This window comes from Hipposideros armiger, unplaced genomic scaffold (genome assembly GCF_001890085.2).
Source record: "Hipposideros armiger isolate ML-2016 unplaced genomic scaffold, ASM189008v1 scaffold_46, whole genome shotgun sequence".
NCBI classification, from domain to species: Eukaryota; Metazoa; Chordata; class Mammalia; order Chiroptera; family Hipposideridae; genus Hipposideros; species Hipposideros armiger.
In genome coordinates this window covers 2,692,723-2,713,680 of record NW_017731396.1, presented here as the reverse complement: position 1 = coordinate 2,713,680, position 20,958 = coordinate 2,692,723, and the positions used below count along the sequence as shown (strand labels likewise).

Genomic DNA, 20,958 nt, shown 5'->3' with positions numbered 1-20,958 from the left:
CTCTTGAGCGAGCTCTTAACCAACTGAGCCACTCGGCCGGCCCCCAAATATATATTTCTTATTAGAAGTCAAAATATCACAGTGACTCAGGTAGCTCTGAAAGTGGCATTGGTGAGCTGTGGCAGGGCTTCCGGCCTCTCAGAAGCCTTTGCTGGCTGCTGCACACATACCTGAAACGCGCTGGGTACGGGGGGAACTGAGAAAGCTAGAAAGCATGCTTTGTTTAAAAGGACACGCATGGGGCGGCCGGTGAGCTCAGGTGGTTAGAGTGCAGTGCTCATGACACCAAGGTTGCCGGTTCAATCCCCACACCCTGCACAACTAGATTGAATCAATTACTTGACTTGGAGCTGATGAGTCATGGAAAAACATGATCCATCATGTTTTTCTTCCCTCCTCCCCCCAAAAAAGGATACTCAGATTCAGATTTTAGCGGCCCAACTCCAGCCTTTTTAGGAGCTAAATTTGTCCCATTGGCCTTCAGCTTATGAACACTAGTTACCTGTTTGTCTCGTTTCATCTAGAAATTAGGTAGCCTTTGAAATGAGTGTCCCGATCACGTTGTCACATCTGTTGCGTCCCGAACGGAACCTGCTTCTGTCTCCTCTGCTTCTCTTGGCAGGCCAGGCGAGCTCTGTTCACTCACATGGTTGCCCCAGTGGGTTTTACTGTGCGGGTGACTTGTGTCTTTTTCTCCTTTCCTAGATCGTTGGGATCATTACCCGACACAACCTGACGTACGAATTTCTGCAGGCCCGACTGCGGCAGCACTACCAGACCATCTGAGGGCTCAGCTCGGCCCCACTGCCACGGGCCAGCCCACCCTCTCCTGGAGTGGCCCGGGGAGACGGCTCAGCTCGCTCACGCTCTGCCACCACGGCTGGCTGGGGCTGGCCCGGGGCGCACAAGACTCCCGGTCACCCACTCGCTCAGAAAGCCTACAATCATCTAACGCTTTGCTGGTCAGAGATGCTGGGGATGGTACTGAACCATCAGAGTTCGGACTTGTCTGACTTTCTCAGCAAGTATCTTCCTGTTTCCTGCTCCCCGAGTTCCTACCATCCAGTGTTGGCACCAACCCAGGCCCCTCCACCCCGCTAGCGCCAGAGCCGAAGAGGGAAATCAGGCCTCACACCCACTGGCGGGCAACACCCAGAGCAGTGTCCCAGCCCCCTCTTTGCTGCTTTCCTGGGGAACCCAGCTGTTGCCTTACACCACGACGGGAGGGACTGTGGCCAGGACAAACACTGGGGGAATGCCAGTTGCAAAATTGAGTTACTAAATTCAGGAACTGGGCACTGAGAAAATGACCCATGTTTCAGGGAGGCCTCCCTTCTTTGGGACTCAGCTCAACATCTGCCACATTTCATTTTATGGGAAACGTCCTGCTTCCGGGGTGTGAGCTCTGGTGCTCTGGTCTAGCCCCCGTGGTTTCAGTCTCCTTAGAACCACCACCTTCCAGAAGCACAAAGCATTAAAATCCCACGAAGATGCTGAACAATAAATCTGACAATAGAGTCAGGTTTATATCTGCCCTGGTTTTTAACATTTTTAGCTTTCTCTCCATTTCCCAAATTACATGGTCTCCTAGTGACGCGTTTGACCCTGATTTGTCCCTGCTCCTTTTCACCTCCACTGAGTTACTACACTTAAGTTTTTACCTGCGTCTTCCCGGTAAGGCAGCCACAGTTCAGACGATCTTGGCGGCACCCCCCCCCCCCATCCTCCCCCAAGTTAACTAAAAGCAGGGCACCCTTAGATAAAACTGCCTGGCTCTGGGAATAGTACAGCTGTTTCTAGGATGGAAAGGAGTGAGCTCGGAGCCAGCGACCACTAAGGTATGTGATGTGACTTGAAAAGCCAGAGTGTTGCGATAAAGCAGATGGTTTATTCGAGGAGAAGAGGGTCTGCCCTTCACAAACGCCTCTCGCTTCCCTGCCTACATCCCCAGCCTTCTGAGAGGCTCAGAAATGGGAAAGTCAGGAGGGCCTGCCGCGCTGCGGGCGGCTGTGGTGGGGACGGGGAGGGGCCTCCTGCCAGCACGTGCCCCAGGGCTTCTGCATCAAACAGGAAGTGACTTCGTTTCTCTCCAGGCTGGCTGGTCATCCCTCTCCGCACAGGCACCCAAAGTGAACATTTGGGTGTCGGGCGTTTGCACTTAACTTTCCTCTTACTCTGCTCTTTCCATGTTTATCAGAATCCTAGGCCCATCAGGCAACACTGTGGCAGATGTGCTTTGGGACTCATGGTGGCATTTCATTTGCATTTAGTTTTTAGTTTATTGTTTTTGGTTTTTTTAACCATGGAAGTTGCCTGAGGGCATCAGTGCCTGGCGCTGGCAACACGGTTCTCTCACCCTCAGCCTCCTGCTGACTTCAGATGCCAGACCCTTTGGGCTGAGGGTGGGTGTCAGTCCCACCTTGCCGGCTCAGGTCGTGTGCTCAACACACACGAGGGAATAATAATCCCACTTGATCGAGGCAGCCGCTTCAGGATCTTTTCCAAGAGACTGTGGGGCCCCCTCCGTTCCTCCCATCTTATCTCTTAGACCAAAAGGACTTTGACGTCGTAAGTGTTTCAGCCCTGGATGTGCTTGATTTGTGAGATGTGGATGAAACTCCCAGTAAGTCACAAGGACCAAGAAGGCAAGCCCTGCGAAATGTGATTGTGTTCCACCAGCTGCCACTTTATTTTCAAGCGGCGTTTAGAGCTTGGCCACATTACTTCTTTTATGAAGAAGGAAACCAATTGTACCAGTCAGGACAGTGGTGTGACTGCCCGTTCATCTCCAAACTTAATCAATCTCCTCTTCCCAGCCCTCGCTGAAATGGGCAGAACTGAAGTCCTGCAGGAGGACCTCTGGCCTGCAGGGGTCTGGGTCACCAGCCGCTGGCCTCAGGGCTGCCTGGGTGAACGTTGTTGGAATTTATCCCTCGTGCACACAGCGTTGCTCTTAAGTCACCAGATGTTTTGTTCCCATCCGCGTAGCCCAGAGATAGTCCGCAGAATGCAAATGGCTTCCTCGCCCTGAACTGACTGGTTGGCTGCCAAATAGGACCCAAACCCAGGCCCCTTTGGAAAGGCACATTGTTTCCTGTCCTCTGTTGACGTCTGTCCTTATCAGATAAGCCCAAAGACAACCACTGCTCCACTTGTAACAAACTAACTGGAAGCATCGCTCCTTTGATTTCTGTTAGAAACCTGCATTTTCAGCATCTCACCTGCTACCAGCCCCATGGCCTCCCAGTGATATGGAGGGCCACAGACAAACTCCACACAGGGGCTCTGGGTTTGGCAAGAGGTGTGTGTGTTTTGTCCCCAGCTTGGTGTTTCATGGTTCCCCAGCCAAAGGGATGGGGGAGTGGGGAGCAGGAGTCCCCCCTGGGAGACTCCTTTGCACCCTAGGGGATGATTTGCTCATGACCTTGTTTAATGAATGGTTCCTGGCTGGAATAGACGCTTGCTTGACCCAACCGACCATATGATGTTTCTGATGCAGAATTGCACCCTGACAAAGCCCTTGGTGATAAGAAAGCCTCCAGAAGGGCCAGAAGTGCCCTCCTGGGCCCGCAGTATTGATGTGCAGCCAGTGTTGCCCCACAGCCCCTGTGGGACTTGGTCGTTTTGACAGTAGCAGCTTTGTTTTTTCTGTTTGCTCTGTTCGTTTATGTGATAATGTTAACTAATTCCACTGTATATAAATTGTATTTTTTTTAATTTGTAAAATTCTATTTTTATTTGAATTTTTGGAATTTTGGAAGTTCTCATTGTAACCTTAACATGTCAATAAAACATCTCCATCTGTCTCCTTTAGCCTATTGTCTCCACGGTGTTCTTGCTTTAGAGTGATACTTGGATTTTGTTTTACTCCCTCTCTCTTTCTAATATGTAGAAATTGCAAAGCTAGAATATAGTTTTATAGTCTCAGATCTCTCTCCTCACATAGTTTTCCCAGCCAGACTTCAGTCACAGGGGTCCACTTCCTACCTTAATAAGACTCAGTTTAGTCCTTTGGATCCTGGCAGAAACCACAAAGCTACCTCTCTCCTGTTTCTGCCTTCACGTTAACACTGTTCGATCTTGTTTGCTGATCCTCTTCTCCTATAAAAACCTGCCCGTTCCTTCCAGCAGCTGCTTCCCATAGCAATACGCGGAGAATCCATTTGTATTCCTGACAGTGCACGTTTAGGAATTTGTCCCACGAACTGATTCCCCTGAAAGCTGATCAGAAGGAGTGAAATCAATGCTGAGTCTGTAGATGTTTCAGCCTCATGGCGAGCTTCTGTCGGTGCCATCTGTCATTGCTTTTTGTTCACTTCTGGTTTGGCCAGCAATGTGACTTTGTTCACATTGTGAATTTGTTGTGACTTTGTCTCTGATCTGCTTCATGCTGCCATCCCATCGGCGGTAGAAATGGTCTCAGTCAGTTCAGGCCCCTCTTTCTAGCCCCAAGTTTCCTAAGTTCCAGGGGCATTTTCTGTGTATTTGGCACTTTCAGTGGATTCCATTCAGTGAGAACCCATCGTGTCATAGTGACACCTTAGGAGTGCCCAGCTCACCACCTTCCCCTCCTAGCAACTCCCACGCCCCCAGTGCCCGACCTCAGGACAGATCCTTCCAGGGTCTCCCCTTGTCCTTGTCAGTCCTCTGCTGCTTGTTTTTCTGCCTTTCTGTGTTCGAAGTCCACATAAGGGACATTTTTATTGAAGCAGTTAGGTCAGAGTTCTTTCCCCACCTCCACTTCCTATCCATCAATTCAGTTCTGCCCCCCACTCCCTCTACAAGGAGCAAATTCCCACTTTATTACCTCTTTTCCCAATTTCTGTACAAGATTAAGACAATTTCATGGCCATTTATAGAACATGGACTGTGCCATGTGTGCAGGGGGTGCTGACGGGACATTTACTCTCAAGGAGCTTGCAATCCAGGGACACGGACACAACTGCATACCAAGACAACTGCATACCAAGACAAACTGTCATAATAGAGAAGTCTTCAAGGAAGCAGTGGCTTTTGCAAATGAACCTTGAGGAGGAATGAGTGTGTGTTCTCAGGAGCCCTGGATAAGGGACATTCCAGGTGGAAGAGACAGCGTAAATAAGGGCATGGAGAAGTGACGGTGTAGGGGTAGGGGTGTGTAGGGGTAGGGGTGTTGGAGGAAGGTCGTAGAAACAGATATGTAAATTGAGGTGTGTGGGGTAATGGTGGGGAGATAGGCTAGAGAACTGCTTACTCCGTGCTGTGAGTAAACTTAGTGCCTGGCTGTTTCTGCTTGGGACACCTTTTCAGAAGCAGATACAAAGAAACAGCATCTTCTCCACTGGCTTCCACCTCAGTAAAATCTACAAGTCCAGACACCTTGGACCTGAATTAGGGAAAAATGGTGGCTATTTTTCAAACGTGTTAGTACCCCCAATGCACATAAACTTGCAATTTGTCAGCCTACCAAACAATTCTCCACTAAGCTTTTATTTTCTTAATTTTTTTCACTTAGCTTTTAAACCCCAATTCTCTGCCTACTCTTCTTCTTCTTTTTTTTTTTTTTAAAGATTTTTATTGGGCAATTGGGGGATGGGAACAGTGCTGAGGAATTGGGGGAAGGGGAACAGACAAGTTGCTGTCCTTTTGTTCTTCAGTCTAGTTGTGGAGGACGTTGCTTCACTGGCCCAAGTTGGCACCATCATTGCGCTCTTCCCGGGCGAGGCACATCAATCGCCGGCTTCTGGACGGCCGCTCACTGCGGCTGCTGGCTGCTCACGCTGGCTGCTGGCCACACACGGTAGCCCATGGCAACCCACTGCCACAGGGGCTGCAGCCTATGCCGTTGCCGGCGACTCACGGCAGCCCCGCTCCAGGTTGAGCTGTTGTTCAGCATCTTAGCTGTGGAGGGCAGTGTCACTGGCCCTCATATGTGGGATCCCAACCGGGCGGCCCTCTGGCATCCCAAGCCAGTTCTTAACCATCGCGCCACTCGGCCGGCACCGTGGCCCTCTGGCGTCCCAAGCCAGTTCTTAACCATTGTGCCACTCGGCTGGCCCCCTCTGCCTACTCTTCTTAAAATTGGAAGTGCAATTTACTCAGCTGCAGCAGCTAACTTTCAAAATGTATCAGACAATTTAGTTAGTACTCTCATTTTACAAATGTGCCTTTAAAAAAAAAAGCTGTCACCAAAAAATACTCAGTGTGCAAAAACCATCTTTTGCATACAAGCAATGTTAGATGTAACCAGAAAAAAAAAAAAAGCTCAGATGATTGTAAGTTTTGTTTTAATAAATAAGTGCTCTGGATGTGAGCCAATCTGAAAAATAAATGCCCTTTCAGTTTCCTGGGGCTTTTTCAGGATACGACCTGACGAGGCTGGAGTGAAAGAATAGGTTGAGAACTGCAGTTTGAGCCCCACTCCCCTCAAAGAAACACAAAGCAGGGAAGGAAGAAAGGAAAGAATTTGTTCAAACTCATAGAATGTACAACACCAAGAGTAAACTCTATGTAAAGTATGGACTTCAGGTGATGATGATGTGTAATGCAGGTAACAAACGTGCCATCACGTGGTGGGGGTATTACATGGGGAGTCTGTGCGTGGGACGGGGGGGGGGGCAGAGAGCGATTATGGGCAATCAGTACTTTCTGCTTCATTTTGCTGTGACCCTAAAACCGCTCTAAAAAAATAAAGTTTATTAATTATTTTTTAAAGAGAGGAAGAGACACACTGAAGCATTCTTCTCTCTGAGAAAAAGGTAAAATTGCAAAGGAGTATCAGGCTGAGTTCTTTTCCCCAGGAAACAAAGAAATCACGCCAACACAAGCTTTTTGGCTTCTGTCCGTGGTGCTGAAGTTTATTCATTTTTCAAATCTCTTTCAGTAACAGGTGAGGGTTTACCCTAAAATTAAATGCATGGGGTGAGAGAGAGGGGAAGCCACAGTTAAGCCACTTTATCTACATTTAGCATAAAATGTGAGAAACATTGACAGGAGGCTGCAGCTTGAATAGGGTGCTTGTCACAACTCGATGTCATTGAGATGGGACAAAGTTGAGTGAGAGTCCCCAGGAGAAGAGGGTCTCTTGCAATCTGCTGGAGCCTGGCCATTATCTTCGGTACTACAAAAATAATACAGACATGTTTGTTTCAGTGACCCGGCTCTTCTGGAAACATCAGCTTTATATGACTGCTCACCAACCCCCACTTTTCAGCCTGACGCGACCCACTGAATTTCATGAACTGGTAAACAAGTTGCTCATTAGAAGCTTATAAGGTCAACCCTGGTCTATCTCAATTGACCTTTGGGGTCTGACAGTTCCAGAGTGGAACATGAACTGCCAATCAGCAGTATGAAGGTGACGGCACCATGAACGTTGTAAGTGCCCTGTACTCGTGACAGTAACTTTTTTTGCCTCAGCACTTTCTAAGCAGGCTGTAGTTAAGAATGATGTCATTGTCCCGAGGTTCACGGGGCACCCCCCCCCCAAGTTGGGGCAGAAATTTCCAAGGGAGGAAGCTTGTTACGTTGGTGCCTTTCCTGCTGAAGCTGCCCCTGATGGCATTCTTTGACAAGACATGAGTCTTGATGAAAACACAACCTCCTCCCATCCTTTTTCCATCCCAGTTTTTCTTACCCGGAAGCTGTTGCAACCCAGTCCGCTCTGGGCTCCGATCCTGTCCATCCTGCCCCCGAAGCAGCTGGACCTCCGCAGGCTCCGAGGGGCAGCAAGCAGTGCCCGCAGCTTGCTTTTCAGGAGGGCAGATCTATCGGAGTCCCAGGGGCCCCGCCCAAGGGCACCCCCATCTCTCTGGGCTGGGTTGACCTCCCCGGTCCAGGGAGGCACTTCAGGGAGGGGGCTGAGAGCCGCCCCGGCTTCCTCATTCTGCTCACTTAGTACTTGGGGGGGCATGACCTCATCTTCTGAAGGCATCTTGTCCTCCAAATGGTCCAGCAAATTCTTTACAAAAGGAAAACACAGGGAAAGGAAGAGGTCTCACTGAACGGCAGTGTCACAAAGCACAAAGCCCCCTGGCCCCAGACCATGCCCTCTTCCTGGCCCTACCTTAAAATCCACCAGGTCAGCGTTGGACACGGAGCTGTACAGGGGGTTCGCTCTGGTTTGCCCTGGGAACTGGAACGCCAGGAAGAGGAGGAAGCTCGTGGTGATGGCAGAGAAGGAGCCCATGCTGGCGTCAGTCAAGGGGTGGTCTGCTGCTTGCTGCTTCTTCTCTCTCTTCCAGTTTTCCACGACCAGCCTTCGTCCCTCTCTGTCTCCCAGCTGCTCTGCGCCTCCTCTTTTTATAGCCACCCGGCTCTCCGAGAGAGCAAGAGGGACGGAACCCTCCCCATTCTGTCACTTGCAGCGATAAAGCAGCTGAGTGAGGAGCCAGCAGAAGATGCCCTTTTAAAGTTATCAGTCCAGCCGGAGCTTGTCACAGCCCCTCCACCTTGAGCAGCCCCGACAACCCCCTAGAGACCTCAGCAGCAAGAGCCACATTCTTGTTGATTTGCCTCAAGAGGCTCCCACTTCAAAGGTGTGAGAAGAGCAAAAAAGAGTCCTTGGTTATCTCACAGCAATGCCTCAGGCTCCTTTCTCCTCGGGACCCATGTGGGGAAGCAGAGGGTGACAGTTGGCCAGTGCCCAGCTCACCCTCTTGGTTTGTGGCTCAGCTGTCAGGGACTCCAAATAAGGGTGGGAGAGGAGGAAATGGCAGACAGCTGGCTGCTCGGGACAAATTAGTCCAGATGCTCCAGCTGGCCTCACACCTGACTCATCAGCCTGCTCTTTCTCCTGCCAGTCACTCTCCACGGTCAGGTGAAGAGTTGTTTCCGGAGTACTAAGTTAGCCGGGAACCAAATGTGATGAATGGCCCAAGAATTCAGCTCCCACATATGAACACCAAGAAAAGTTTTGGGAGCACAGTCATTCCTCTGCTCATCTTCCCTTCCTTCACCCCCACAGTCCCCTCCAAGGTGTTGAGGGAGATAGGCACTGAGAGGAAGGCCAACGTCTTCATTTCCCTGCTTCTAGAAGCTCAGATTCTTTGAGTTGGAAACTTGTAATGCCTCCATCCTTCCTAGGAAAGCTCCCATGGCGAGTTGACTGATGGAGTGAGGTGGGAGGGGAATGTGGCACACATTTCAGTTTCTCTGACTGCCCTTCTCCGATGGCCAGGCGAGTGATGAGCCACTGGGGCCTCAGTTTTCCTGGCCCCCAAAAAGAAATGACAGGCAGTGAGGCTGCCCATATTTACTGAACGGCATTCATTCACTAAGCACTGAATTCAACGTTAGCATGTGGTTCAACGCAACATACACTGGGAGGAAAGCACTAAATTCGCAATGTTGAGAGACCTGCATTGTAGCCCCAAACAAACCAGTTTCTTATCTGTAAAAACCTGCCCCATTCACCCCTCTGTCATCATGAGGCTCAAATGACCTAATAAAGTGTGAATGCACTTTGAAGTGTGAAGTGTTGTATAATTGCAAAGTGCTAATAATGCTTGCCTCTACTGGTCAGTTGTAATGTGCCGGGAGCTTTATTGATGTGGATTATTTAATCTCCGTCACCACCCCCATGAGGTGGGTAGTATTGTTTCCATTTACAGAGGGACAGACCTGAGGCTGAGCTTATGTCATTTGCCCGATGTCACTTGGCTTATACGCGGCAGAACTAGGACTGGGGCCCCAGGTCTGACGCCAGCGCCCATGTTCTTAACCCATTCCATGGATACCGCTGCTTCTTACAAGCCCTTCAGGTACAATCTCTGATGAATACTCCCCTATGCCCAATCTCTTAGGATGCCTCTGAGCTGCATCTCACCTGCCCCAGACCCCAGGAACTGGCGCTTTGTGTGCTTGGCGAGTCCGTGCGTGTGTGGGCTGTCTCAAGGAAAGCACCACATCCAACCTCCACAACCTATTGACACACCTAATGTGGTTTTTTTTTTTGGTTTTTGGTTTTTGTTTAATTTTACTGGGGAACAGCCATGGTCATTGGCTACACATTGCTTTCATGCTACAATGGCATAGTTCACTCTTTTTTTCTTCTTTTTTAAAAGATTTTATTGGGGAATTGGGGAAGGAGTACAGTGTTGGGGAATTGGGGAAGGGGAACAGCCAAGTTGTTGTCCTTCAATCTTAGTTGCAGAGGGCGCAGCTAGCTCAGCTCCCAAGCCCAGTCGCCATCCAGCCACCTAGAGGCAGCTCTCAGCCACTCAGCTCAAGGTGCCATGTTCAATCTTAGTTGCAGGTGGGAGTAGCGCACCATCCTGAGTGGGAGTCGAACCGGCAACCTTGTTGTTAGTAGCATGTGCTTTCACCAGCTGAGCCACCCTACCACCTGTTGGCAGTTCAGTGGCAGCTCAGCTCGGGCACAGCTCACTGGCCCACGTGGGAATCGAACCAGCGACCCTGTTGCTCAGAGATTGCACTCAACCAACTGAGCCACTCGGCCGGTCCCAGTTTACTCTTTTAAGGAGGACGTAGCTTACCCCATGCGGGGATCAAACCAGCAACCTTGATGTTATCACCAGCACGCTCTAACCAACTGAGCTAACCGGTCACCCCAACCTGTTTTGATCTACTCCATGGAAGCTCAGGGAATACATGTCAATGACCCGATCCATCCTGGCCAGACCCCTCTCCAGCTGTGCTCACTTCTTGGCTAATCAGGTAGAAAGGGTGTTACACTTCAAGAGGTCAGGAAATCAGGGTGGTACATGGCCAGAAAGCACAAGAGGTGTCCAGGGTGATTTTATTCTAAGACAGAAGGAGAAAGAGGAGCCCTCAACAGTAGCTGATTTGAGTCAGCCAAACTCAACTGGAAATGGGTGCAGTTCTGAGTAGGAGCTCTGGGGGCAAAGAACCGTCATATCCTGATGAGTCCCTGGAATGTGCTCAAAGCTTAATTGCCTGGTAGGCAGCGTTCTTATTAGCGAAGAGGACTCAGTGAGCAGCCACGCTGGAGGGAACTGCGTGCGTCACTCAGCCCGTCTCCTGGAGATGCCCTTTGAGATAGGTCTTTCATGTGGACAAAAACTTCCAGACGGGCATCATGGCGTGGTGGGTGGCCTCTGTCCTGAGCCACTTCTGAAATCTGTAGGTGGCCCAAGGAGAAGCGGAAGTTTCATACAAGGTTCCAGAAAGAGAATTTCAGAATTTGCCCACCTCTTTTTATTAAAATCAATTTTCCTATTCCAGAGTGAAACTTGGAGTGGGGTATGAGAGTCATTTGTTGAGTTTCTTCTGTTTGCCAGGGTTGTTTGCTTCTTTGTGGAAGGGAGCTGACAAGAAAAAGAATAACCAGTTTTGTTTGGTCTGAAGACTTTGTATAGAACCAATACCACCTCCTGCACTGCGAAAAGAGACAATTTCTGAATATACTCACTACCCATAATCCCATTAAAGCCTTTGACTTGAGTCTGAAACAAAAAATGGCTCAGTGTAAAGTTTCTCTTCATTTCCATGCCCCTGCTCAACGTTGAGGGTGTGTGTAGAGGAGTTAAATATTTCATGGTTGTGTTTATAAGCGAGCCTGTCGGAGCGAGAAAGAAGAACAGCAAAAGACACAGAAAACCAGAGCCACACTCCTACCCGCTCCTTTCCCACTAGCTGGAAAATCAAAAGCCTTCATTTTTTTATCACTGCAAAGAAGCCGTCTTTACTCATATAAGAAATGAACATTGCAAATGGATGCGAGAATCCAGAATGGGGGTATCTCCCGTTTCTAGCCCAGTGTTTGGCTTCTCAACCATCCCTGGGGATGCTCTGAGCTGCTTCAGGGAGGTGTGAGGCCCAGCACTGTCACACATGTGCAGAACTGGTATGAAAAACCCATCACTTACAGCCTTCCATGTCCTGCTCTGAGGCCAGCAAGTGATGAGCCACGGAGGCCTGTGAGGCCTAAATCATCTAAAGCAGAAGCCCCAGTGGGGAAAAATGGGTAGGACACTGTTGCATATCGAAGGATGGTTGTTTCTGACTTTGAAAACAAGGGCCTGTTTCTTTGCTACAATATGGAGGTCACTGGGACTGGAAGTAGGAGCAGGTTCCCTAGAAAACAACGCCCAAAGGAAAATTCATTAGTTAAAGCTTTATGGGGTTGGGGGTCCAATTCAAGGGACACAAGAGTGTAGAGCAAAAGAAATGTGACGTGGTGTGTTAGTTAGCTACTGCTGCATAACAAGTTATCCCAAACCTTAACAACTTAAGACAACACACATCTATCATCTGATAGTTTCCGTGGGTCAGAAATGTGTCCTGCTTCCTGGGCGCCCCTTGCTCAGGGCTCTCACAGGCTGCAGTTAAGATGTTGGCCAGGGCTGTCATCATCTCAAGGCATGGCTGGGGGATCCGCTCTAAGCTCCCTGCTGGGTCTGTTGGCAGATCTCAGGTCCTTGCTGACTATTGGCTGGAGCTGTCAATTCCTTGCCACATGGGCCACTCCGTAGAGGTGCAACTGACTTTCTTTAGCAAGAGAGAGAGAGAGAGAGAAATTATGTAAACCACGGTCTTTTTGTAGCCTAACCTTGGAAGTGGCGTCCCATCATTTTTGTGGTACTGTGTTCATTAGAAGTGAGTCACTAGGTCCAGGCCACATTAAAAGGGAGGAGATTACAAAGGGCATGGATATTGGGAGATGAGCATTACTGGGGCCACCTCAAAGGCTACCCACCACAGGTAGGGGAAGAGAGAGAGCAAATATAAGGTGATATATTACCAAGCTGGCCACAGTTTTGCAAAAACACCTTAGTGTCTGGTTGGTCATGCTGAACATCTCCAGAGAACTTCTTGTAGCCTCTTGGCACCGTGGAACAGTCTGCAAGGAAAGAAAAGGGTGAGGGCACTACATTAGATCCGTAGGGTGCTGTCACAAAGCACCACAAACCGGGTGGCTTAAAACCACCGCAATGTCTCACAGTTCTGGAGGCTGGAGGTCTGAAGTCAAGGTGTCAGCAGGGCTTCCTCTGAAACCCACGTGGGAGGATCCCTCCTTGCCTCTTTCAGCTCCGGTAGCTGCGGGCATCCTCAGTTCCTTGACCTACAGATGCGTCACTCCAGTCTCTGCCTCCATCAACACATGGCCATCTTCCGAGTCTGTGTCTCTCTCTTCTTAACAAGGACACCAGTCATATTGGATGAGGAGCCAACCCTATTCCAATATGACCTCATCTTAACTAGTTACATCTACAATGACCTTATTTCCAAATTCTGAGGGTCTGGGAGTTTAGGACTTCAACATATCTTTTGCGGAGACCTAATTGAACCCATTACAAGCACTTTATCTGTGGGCTCCTTTCCACCTCCTGTCTCTCACTGGTCAAAAAGCCACCACCACCCTTACCCCACCCCTGCCCCAGGACCATTAAGTCCCCTGAACTTCCGTGGTACCCAGTTCCTTTAGGCAGTGGCCAGGGAAAAGAGAGTCTCCCCGGTCCAGCCCGTCGATGGACTGGCTTGGCAATCTCTCCTTGCCAGTCGATCCTGTTTGGGTGATATTGGAGGTGGACGGGGTGTCAGGTACCAGCATGAGAACCAGGTCAGCTATTGCTTGAGGCTGCCTTGGCCAGGAAACCAGAGGCTGAGCAGGTGTGAAGCAGGTCATGAATCAGCTACAGGACGCCACGGGATGCCAGCACCTTGCAGGAGGCTGGATATACTGATGCTTTAGAATGATTGAATCAATGATTGAATGATTGAATCTGAATGAATCCATGAGTTTGCCTTCAGTGCCTCTCCTATACCTCCCCACCACCACACACACACACACACACACAAAGTACATACCTGAGTGCCCAGCGCTGCACCGTGCCCTCTCTGGGGGCCTCTGCTCTTTCCTCAGTGCTGGAAGAGCCAGATCAGGGAGTCTGGTGTCAAGAGGCCAGTTAGGAAGCTGGTGCACCAATGTCCACATGCGTGATAAGGGTCTAACCCAGGAATGGAAGTGAGGGATGGTGTATAGGAGGTGCTTGAAGGAAGGGGCAGTGGACATGGGTGCTGGCCTGGGTGGTTGAGACGGAGAACGGAGCTGAGGAAGTTCCCAGGGCTCTAATCATTGAGGGTGGGGCCCTGGAAGAACATTTAATCATTTGAGGGCAGGAGTTTCTCAGTTTGGGTTCTCCTGAACCTGAAACAAGGATTTAAGCAAAACTAGTTTACTTGGGAGACAATCCAGGAAACATCAGGAGAGTGGGGGACGTGACCAGGTTAAGAAGGAAGTCAGGGACCACCACAGGCTCCAGCTTAATCCCCACTCCCTGCAGAGAAGTGTGGGAACCAGTGTAAGATGGATGTCACCTGTGACTCGAGGGCGCTGGGGTCTTTAAATGCCCACTCCTGCCAAATGTGGGTCAACTGCTGCTCCTGGCTGATGTCAATTCCCCCAGCACTTCCTGCCTGCCCCCAAGGGGAGCCAAGTGGGCTCCAGCTGCCAGAGAAAGTCCTAACAGGACAGTGTGGTGCTGCTGGGTGGCAGCAGGGCTGGTGTGCCCGGAAGTGGAAGTGGCGAGGGCAGGAGCTATGTGCGGCCAAGACAAGAGACCTCCGAGCACAAAAGTGGGAGCCTGTGTCCCGGGGCAGGTAAAGAGCTCGGTTTTATAAATGCTCTAGGACATCAGCTCTATGGAGCTGGATTCCAACCCCATGAGAGAAATGGGTCACTTGGTGGAATCGGACCGATCATTAAAGCTAAGGCCGTGCATGAAAAATCCTAGACAGAGATAGAAGGCTGAGAGCCACACCGTGAATAACGACAAACGGCCAAGTTCATGATATTTTTTAGACATGGCTCTGCGGGAAGAGAAACGCTTTTCCCCTCCCCACCCTTGCCTCCAGTCATTCTCAGAAGGGTCAAAGCTGTCACAGGAGGGATGGAGAGGAGCTCAGCATGTTTTGAGAATGTCACAGGTGCAGGGTCAGCAATGAGATGAGGCATTCAGGCCCAACACTGTTCTGACTTATGTCACCTTAACACTGGAGACCCAGCAAAGCCAGTCTACCCTCTACTGAAACTCTTTGCAGCTCTGAAGCCTCAGACGAGACCTCCTTGGGTCTGTTTTCACAAGCACATCTTTCTGGGAAGATTAAAGCGACAAGCATCCATGGAGATCTATAATCTGGCAGCTTCTTTGCAGGACAAGGTTGGTAAGAGGGTAATTAGGGATGTTAAGGTCATGGCTATAAGCTATGTGTGGTGGTGGGGCGTTTGAAGGACCCAGGATCGCAGGTTAGGGATCCTGCGTTTTTTAGGGGCTTCCATAGACAGTGCATGTGCTGCCCTGCTGCCCACAAATGCCAAACACAGGGGCAACTCAATGAGATGTCACTCCGTTGGGCATATCTGGCCACATCCTCCCCATCCTCCAGCAGTCACGTTTGGCTCCTTTGTATTTGCTTTAGGGGCCCCTTTCCTGGAAAAGCCCAGTCGTGGGATGTATCTGTGTCATATATACCACCTGAACCCTATTTATGGAAGAGCAGGCTCACCTGGAAGAATTCTGCAGTGCTGGCTGGGTCTGGGGAGTGGATGTTCTGGGAAGGGCCTATCTTTATCACCTGAGCAGAGAGGAAAGGTTGCCAACAGGCAGTGGCACTAAATGTTGAACCGAGTGATGCCATTAGGAGGGGAAACCTCCGTCCCACCAGCAAGTCTGATTCACTGACTTGGGAGAGGAAAGGTGGTGCAGTGGTTAGGGCCCTGGGTGCTGGGGCCAGGCTGGGTGGGCTTGAATCTTGTCTCTGCCACTTAATAACGTTGTGACCCTGAGAAAGTTACATGGCCTCTCTGTGCCTCGGTTTTCCCCATCTGTAAAATGGGAGCTAATAAGAATTGTTATTTCATAGAGTTGTTGGGAGGACTCTGTAAGTTAATGAAACTGCACCTGGAACTTAATGAAGCCTCTCCAAACGTTAACTATTCTAATTACTCATTGCCCTCCCTGGGTCAGAAACATTAGGCAAAGATGGCCCACCATTTTGTTGGAAAATAAGTTGCTCCTAAAACCCCATTTTTAAAATCCTTGTTGATCTCATTAGGTATCCATTACCTCTGATGCACACTGGGTTCAAATGAGAAACAGCAGGAAGACCCACAACTTCTGGTTCCTCCCTCCTCCCCTGAGGAAAGAAAGGCCAGGAGCTCAGGGAGACCGCACAGGCTCCGGCATCTCTCGGACCTGCACTCAAATCCCAGCGCTGGCGCTGAGTGGCCACATGGTCTCAGGTAGGATGCTTTGGTTTTGTCTGGGTCTCAGTTCTCTCATTCACAAAATGGGGATAATAATAGTCCTGTCTCCTTTGCTGCGCTGGACCATAAAAGGCATGGCAAAGAGAGTAGAGGTCTGGGACCCTGAAAAGCACGGACAGGCTCAGCAGGTGGCCTGGGATGCCTGGAAGAAGGATGCAGGATGAGGGGCCCACAGAGGACAGGGCAGCGACCCCTACCGGGACTCCCTGCTGATTACAGCAACACAGTAAAATTCCAACCTTGTCTCCTTTTCTCCCTTAGAATGAGGGCCTCCTAGCTCTAGGGCAGAGAGAAAGTGATGATGCGGGAACCCAGGGAAGGGGCACCCGGAAATGCTGGGCCTCTTGTCAAACACTTCTAATTTTGTGGGCTTGGGAAATGAAAATACTATCAAACTCAGGGTGTTGAAAGCTCCTTTTAGGATGACATCAGAAATTGAAGGCTCAGAGCGGAGGTTGGGGGCAAGATAGAGGGCTCATCCCCATTCAGGAATGCAAATGAGCTAGTGGCACTCACACACACACACACACACACACACACACACACACACACACACACTGCCCCCAGTCTCTGAGATTTTTGGTTAGACCTTCTGGAAACAGCAAACATTAGGGAGAGTGGAATTCTAATGGAATTGCAGGCAGAGGAAAGACAGTGGGCAAACACTGACACACATGCTCACGTTGCATAAATATATCAGGGCCCATTCCTCTCTCAGGGAGAAATTGCTGGGCTTTGAAAAGCAGTTTCCGGGAAGTGTCTTAAATGCTTGAGGTATTTCTAGACATTTCAGAGCATGAAAAATGCTTAAAAAAAAGAAAGAAAGAAAGAAAGAAAGCCCCCTCCCCACCCTCAGCCCTGGAGGCCACGTCCCTCCCCCACCATTAAGACACTTTGGGGACCACCAAAAAGACAGGGTTTGGGGTTTATTTTTTGAAATGATGCATTATTTTGAATGCACGAAGACAAAACTGTTTCAAATGAAAAGGCTTTATTTTTTACTTTATCTCACCATGGAAAATTTGTGCTCAGAGGTAAAGAACAGACTTACATAAAACGAATAAATTTTTTAAAAATAGGAGGTGCTTCAAAGGAGACCAGAGTCCATGATGAATCAGGTGCAGATGCCCACCATCAGGACACCACTGTTGAGGGGGGGAGAATGTGATGATGGTGTTAGGGTGGGAGAGTGAGGCAGGACCTGAGCTTCCCCTCACTGTGAGCCATCCCTGCCACTGCGCCCCCAACCCCACCCCACACTCAGCTGGTCTAGATATTGGAGACTTTGCAATGCTCCATCTCTCTGAGCCTCAGTTTCCTTGTCTGTAAACAGGATTATGGCCACCCTGATGATCTTGCCTTCTGCCTTTGCAGCTATAGACAGTTGGTGGGAAACCGGGAGGAAAATGTCTAGGGCTCTTTCTGCTTCCAGGGGGGGCTGCCAGACATGACTGGATTGCACCCTAAAGCAATTTAGATCTTTTGATAACAGGTACAAGGGGTGGATTGAACGTGGGTGGGTCTCGTGGCTTGGTAACATTGAATATTCCCAGAAAGGCACTCCTTGGCCCTGAGGACTGTCAGCAAGAGGGAGTAATGTCTAGGTGTCCCTTTCTCAGAGTGTGGTCCCCAGAGACAACACACCCAGAAGGGACTCTAATGGTGGAACCCACAGGAATGAGGGTGGCTGTGGCCGGGGTGGCAGGGAGGAAGCTCACCATTGCAGCCCAGGCGAGAGTGGAAGTTGATTCGATCTATCTTGCGACCAAAGCAGCTGTCGAGGACAGGCTTCATTGTGGTGACTTGTGGTCTCTGCAGGGCCTGGGGGTCGCCGGGCCCAGGGCCAACATCGCGACCTGCCCGCTTGGCCTCCCAGGCTTTTCCAGAACCGCTGTCCTGCTGGAGGGGTTCTGGGGCCACCTGCCCCTCCTGCAGCTCTGAAACCTTGTCCTGCCGATGGTCCAGCAGTTTCCCGGGATGGCCCGAGGCTTGGGGGCCCGAACCTGAACCCAACCACCCTCCATGGCTCCCAAGTGAACCGACCGCCTGGCTCCCAGTCTCACCACTTTCTGATTCCCAAGGGAGGGTGGGGACCGCTTGTGAAGGTAGGTGGAGACCCGTTCACTGCTGCTGCCTGGCCCTCCAGGCCGGAGGGGTTTACGCAGCCGAGCAGTGCTCACCTGTGCTTTGGACGGTTCCAAGGCAGGGCCTGGACCACCCAGAGGGTGGCAGCGACCTCCTCGCAGCGACAGGTGCAGAAGCAAGAGAAGCAGGAGGGCCCGGGGTTGCGCCATCTGGGGGTCCATGATGCTGGAGGGGCGGGCGGGGGTTGCTGCTGCTGCGGCTGGGTTCCCGTCTCACCTCCTCGAGGCTCACGGCGGGTGTTCTCCTGGATCCTTGGGTGCCCACGGCCTTTTATCCTGGGCCTGGGATCCTGGCTGGCCCTGCCCGTCAGGGTTATCTATGATTTATCGCCCTCATTCGCTCCCGCTGAGATGAGGGCCGGGGAATGTCCCCTTCAGCGCCTGCGACCTGTACTCGCTGGGGTAGAGGCTGGGAAGAGCGGGCCTCGTGTAGACACGGGTCTGGAGGGCGGCAGGAGCGCGCGGGGGACACCCACAGGTCCCTCGTCTCCTGCTTCCTCCTTTCCTGCAAAAACCCCGGGGGCCTTAGAGCGGCGCTTTCGTCTTCCTCCCCACCACCAACCATTCCTGGAGAGGGGCGGGATAACTCCAGCTTGCGGAGGCCCGATGCAACTGCGGGCCGTGCGGGCTGACTCAGAGCCAGCACCCACCACTGCAGCGCCTCTTCCTTCCCGAGGCAGGTTCTCTCGCCAGCCTGGCTCTTGGCACCCCTGCGGCACCGGCCGCTCTCCCCTGTGCCCTGACTGCTGTCCGTGGTTCTGATCTCCCTGAGCAAACTACGCAAAAGGTCTCGCTCCCTTCAACAGAGGTCTAGCCAGAAAGACAAGTGTGGGGCGGGAGCAAGACCCCACTCACCCCACCCTCCCACAACCCCCTGAACTAGGATGCTAATTCTTCAATGTCACCTGATTAAAAGCCTGGGTATGACAAGGACCTTCTGGAACGCTGACCCTGCTTTCATCCCTTAAAGGGTAGAGCTGATTTGGCTGGAATTTTGAGAGGCAAGGCCCAGAGATGAAGTCATCCAGGAATGCCTTCTATCAACTCTCCTTCAGGTGCCAACACCTTCTCTCCGTCACCAAGCCAACATATGACGGAAAACGCAAGGATGACTGGAAGATGGTTATCTATTTGGTGGACACTAAACCTGTGAGGAGTGCCTTCCCCAGGCCTCCTTCATCCGATTATCCATGATCTAATGCCCATTAGCAGGTGGTCTGGACCTCCCATCGGTGACTACAAATGAGGCCCCCCAAAAATTAAAATGGCCCTGGGAAGAGACACAGATTAAATCCCCTGAAAAGTATGCATGACCGATGTCACCACCCCTTCCAGATAACTTGTGTTAACAAGCAGCAGGATGAGGGAGCAGTGTTGTTCAAGAAGAGAGACCGGCCATGACAGAAGTGGAGAACGGGGCAGCAAGGGGCAGAAGCTGCAACCTCTAAGCAAATCTTCCCTTAAAAAATAATCAGCATCTGCCAGGTATGGAGTGAGAAAAATACTGTTATTGTTCCTCATTTTTCAGATGAGGAAACTGAGCTCAGAGGAATTAACTTACTTTTTTGGGGTCACACAACTGACAAGTGCTGAAGCCTAGATCTGAACCCAGGCAGCCTGGTTTCAGACCTGAAGCTCTTAATCACTGCCAGGGTGATGGCGCGATGTTTCTACCAAAAGGGAAATTAGATTAATGTATTGTCATCTCTGAAGTTACAGGGAGCTGTGCTGTGAGCGATATGTAAGTCTGGTGGCTGTGCATGCCTATGGTAAAGGTGAGCATTTTGCAGATGAAGATAAGGTAAGGGCATGTAATGATGCCAGTCCTAGGAAGATGCTGGGGTCTGGGGCAGTGTGTGTGTGTGTGTGCACGTGCGCGTGTGCGCGTGCGTGCTCATTTGCATAAGCACACATACACACCACAGGAAGACTATCTGAAGGCTAAGTGGCAGTGAGAGAGAACAAAATCCAGCCGAGTGCAGAGCTGAGTCAAAGGGCTGGGGGCTGCCAAGGACGTAGAGTCCCTCATGTTGGGTGGCATGAGGTAAAGGGTTTGGGGCAATACAAGGGTCATTCAACCAGCCCCTGTCAAGAACTGACTGCAACTAACCTGAACCTCGCTTTGCTCTTCTGCAAAGTAGACATATGCTCCCTCCTTGTAGGCACTCAGAGGGAGAAAATGGTGTCTGCAAAAGCCCACAGCAGTGTGGAAAAAGAATTCAGAATGCGTGTGGCAGTTTGTCCTTGTGTTGCGATCTCACTGTGTCACCCAAGGAGACACAACTAAGTGCGAAGCCCTCTCACAGAGCTGCTACCTGCCCCCAGTGGACGGGATGTGGGAGAAGGCTTTAGAGAACACGCAACACTGAATGCATAGGGAAGGACGATATATTATCAATCAGCATTCACACCGGATCATGCCCCACAAACATTTATTGAGTGCCTACTGTAGGCCACGCACTTGCCACTTCTTTTATACTTTTTTTTTTCTTTTAGCTGAGCCATCCTGCTACCTGTTGGCAGCTCAGTGGCTGCTCAGCTCGGGCTGGACTCGAACCGCTGTTGCTCAGAGCTCAAACTCTTGAG

The 20,958-nt window shown here is 50.7% G+C and overlaps 3 protein-coding genes across 3 annotated transcripts in view; 1 reads left to right on the top strand and 2 right to left on the bottom strand.

Annotated features, from left to right (window-relative positions):
- CLCN6 (Cl-/H+ antiporter 6) overlaps positions 1-3,813 on the top strand; it is a 33,424-nt gene extending 29,611 nt beyond the window's left edge. The window contains exon 23 of the mRNA XM_019639747.1: positions 706-3,813. Within this exon, the coding sequence (XP_019495292.1) occupies positions 706-786 (81 nt within the window). The 3' untranslated portion in view covers positions 787-3,813. The remainder of the gene's footprint in view (positions 1-705) is intronic.
- A 2,994-nt stretch (positions 3,814-6,807) lies between these two features.
- NPPA (natriuretic peptide A) lies at positions 6,808-8,324 on the bottom strand. Its single transcript, XM_019639715.1, has 3 exons — positions 8,045-8,324; positions 7,616-7,939; positions 6,808-7,099 (listed from the first exon to the last, which is right to left on the bottom strand). Exons 1-3 carry the CDS (start codon positions 8,165-8,167, stop codon positions 7,088-7,090), a joined length of 459 nt encoding a protein of 152 aa, XP_019495260.1. The 5' UTR covers positions 8,168-8,324; the 3' UTR covers positions 6,808-7,087.
- Positions 8,325-17,229: 8,905 nt separating this feature from the next.
- The window catches only part of NPPB (natriuretic peptide B), a 56,708-nt gene continuing 52,979 nt past the window's right edge, over positions 17,230-20,958 (bottom strand). Inside the window, exons 2-4 of the mRNA XM_019639692.1 lie at positions 18,409-18,538; positions 17,947-18,178; positions 17,230-17,373 (exon numbers count right to left, since the gene is read on the bottom strand). Coding sequence (XP_019495237.1) covers positions 17,363-17,373; positions 17,947-18,178; positions 18,409-18,534 — 369 coding nt within the window. The 5' untranslated portion in view covers positions 18,535-18,538 and the 3' untranslated portion in view covers positions 17,230-17,362. The remainder of the gene's footprint in view (positions 17,374-17,946; positions 18,179-18,408; positions 18,539-20,958) is intronic.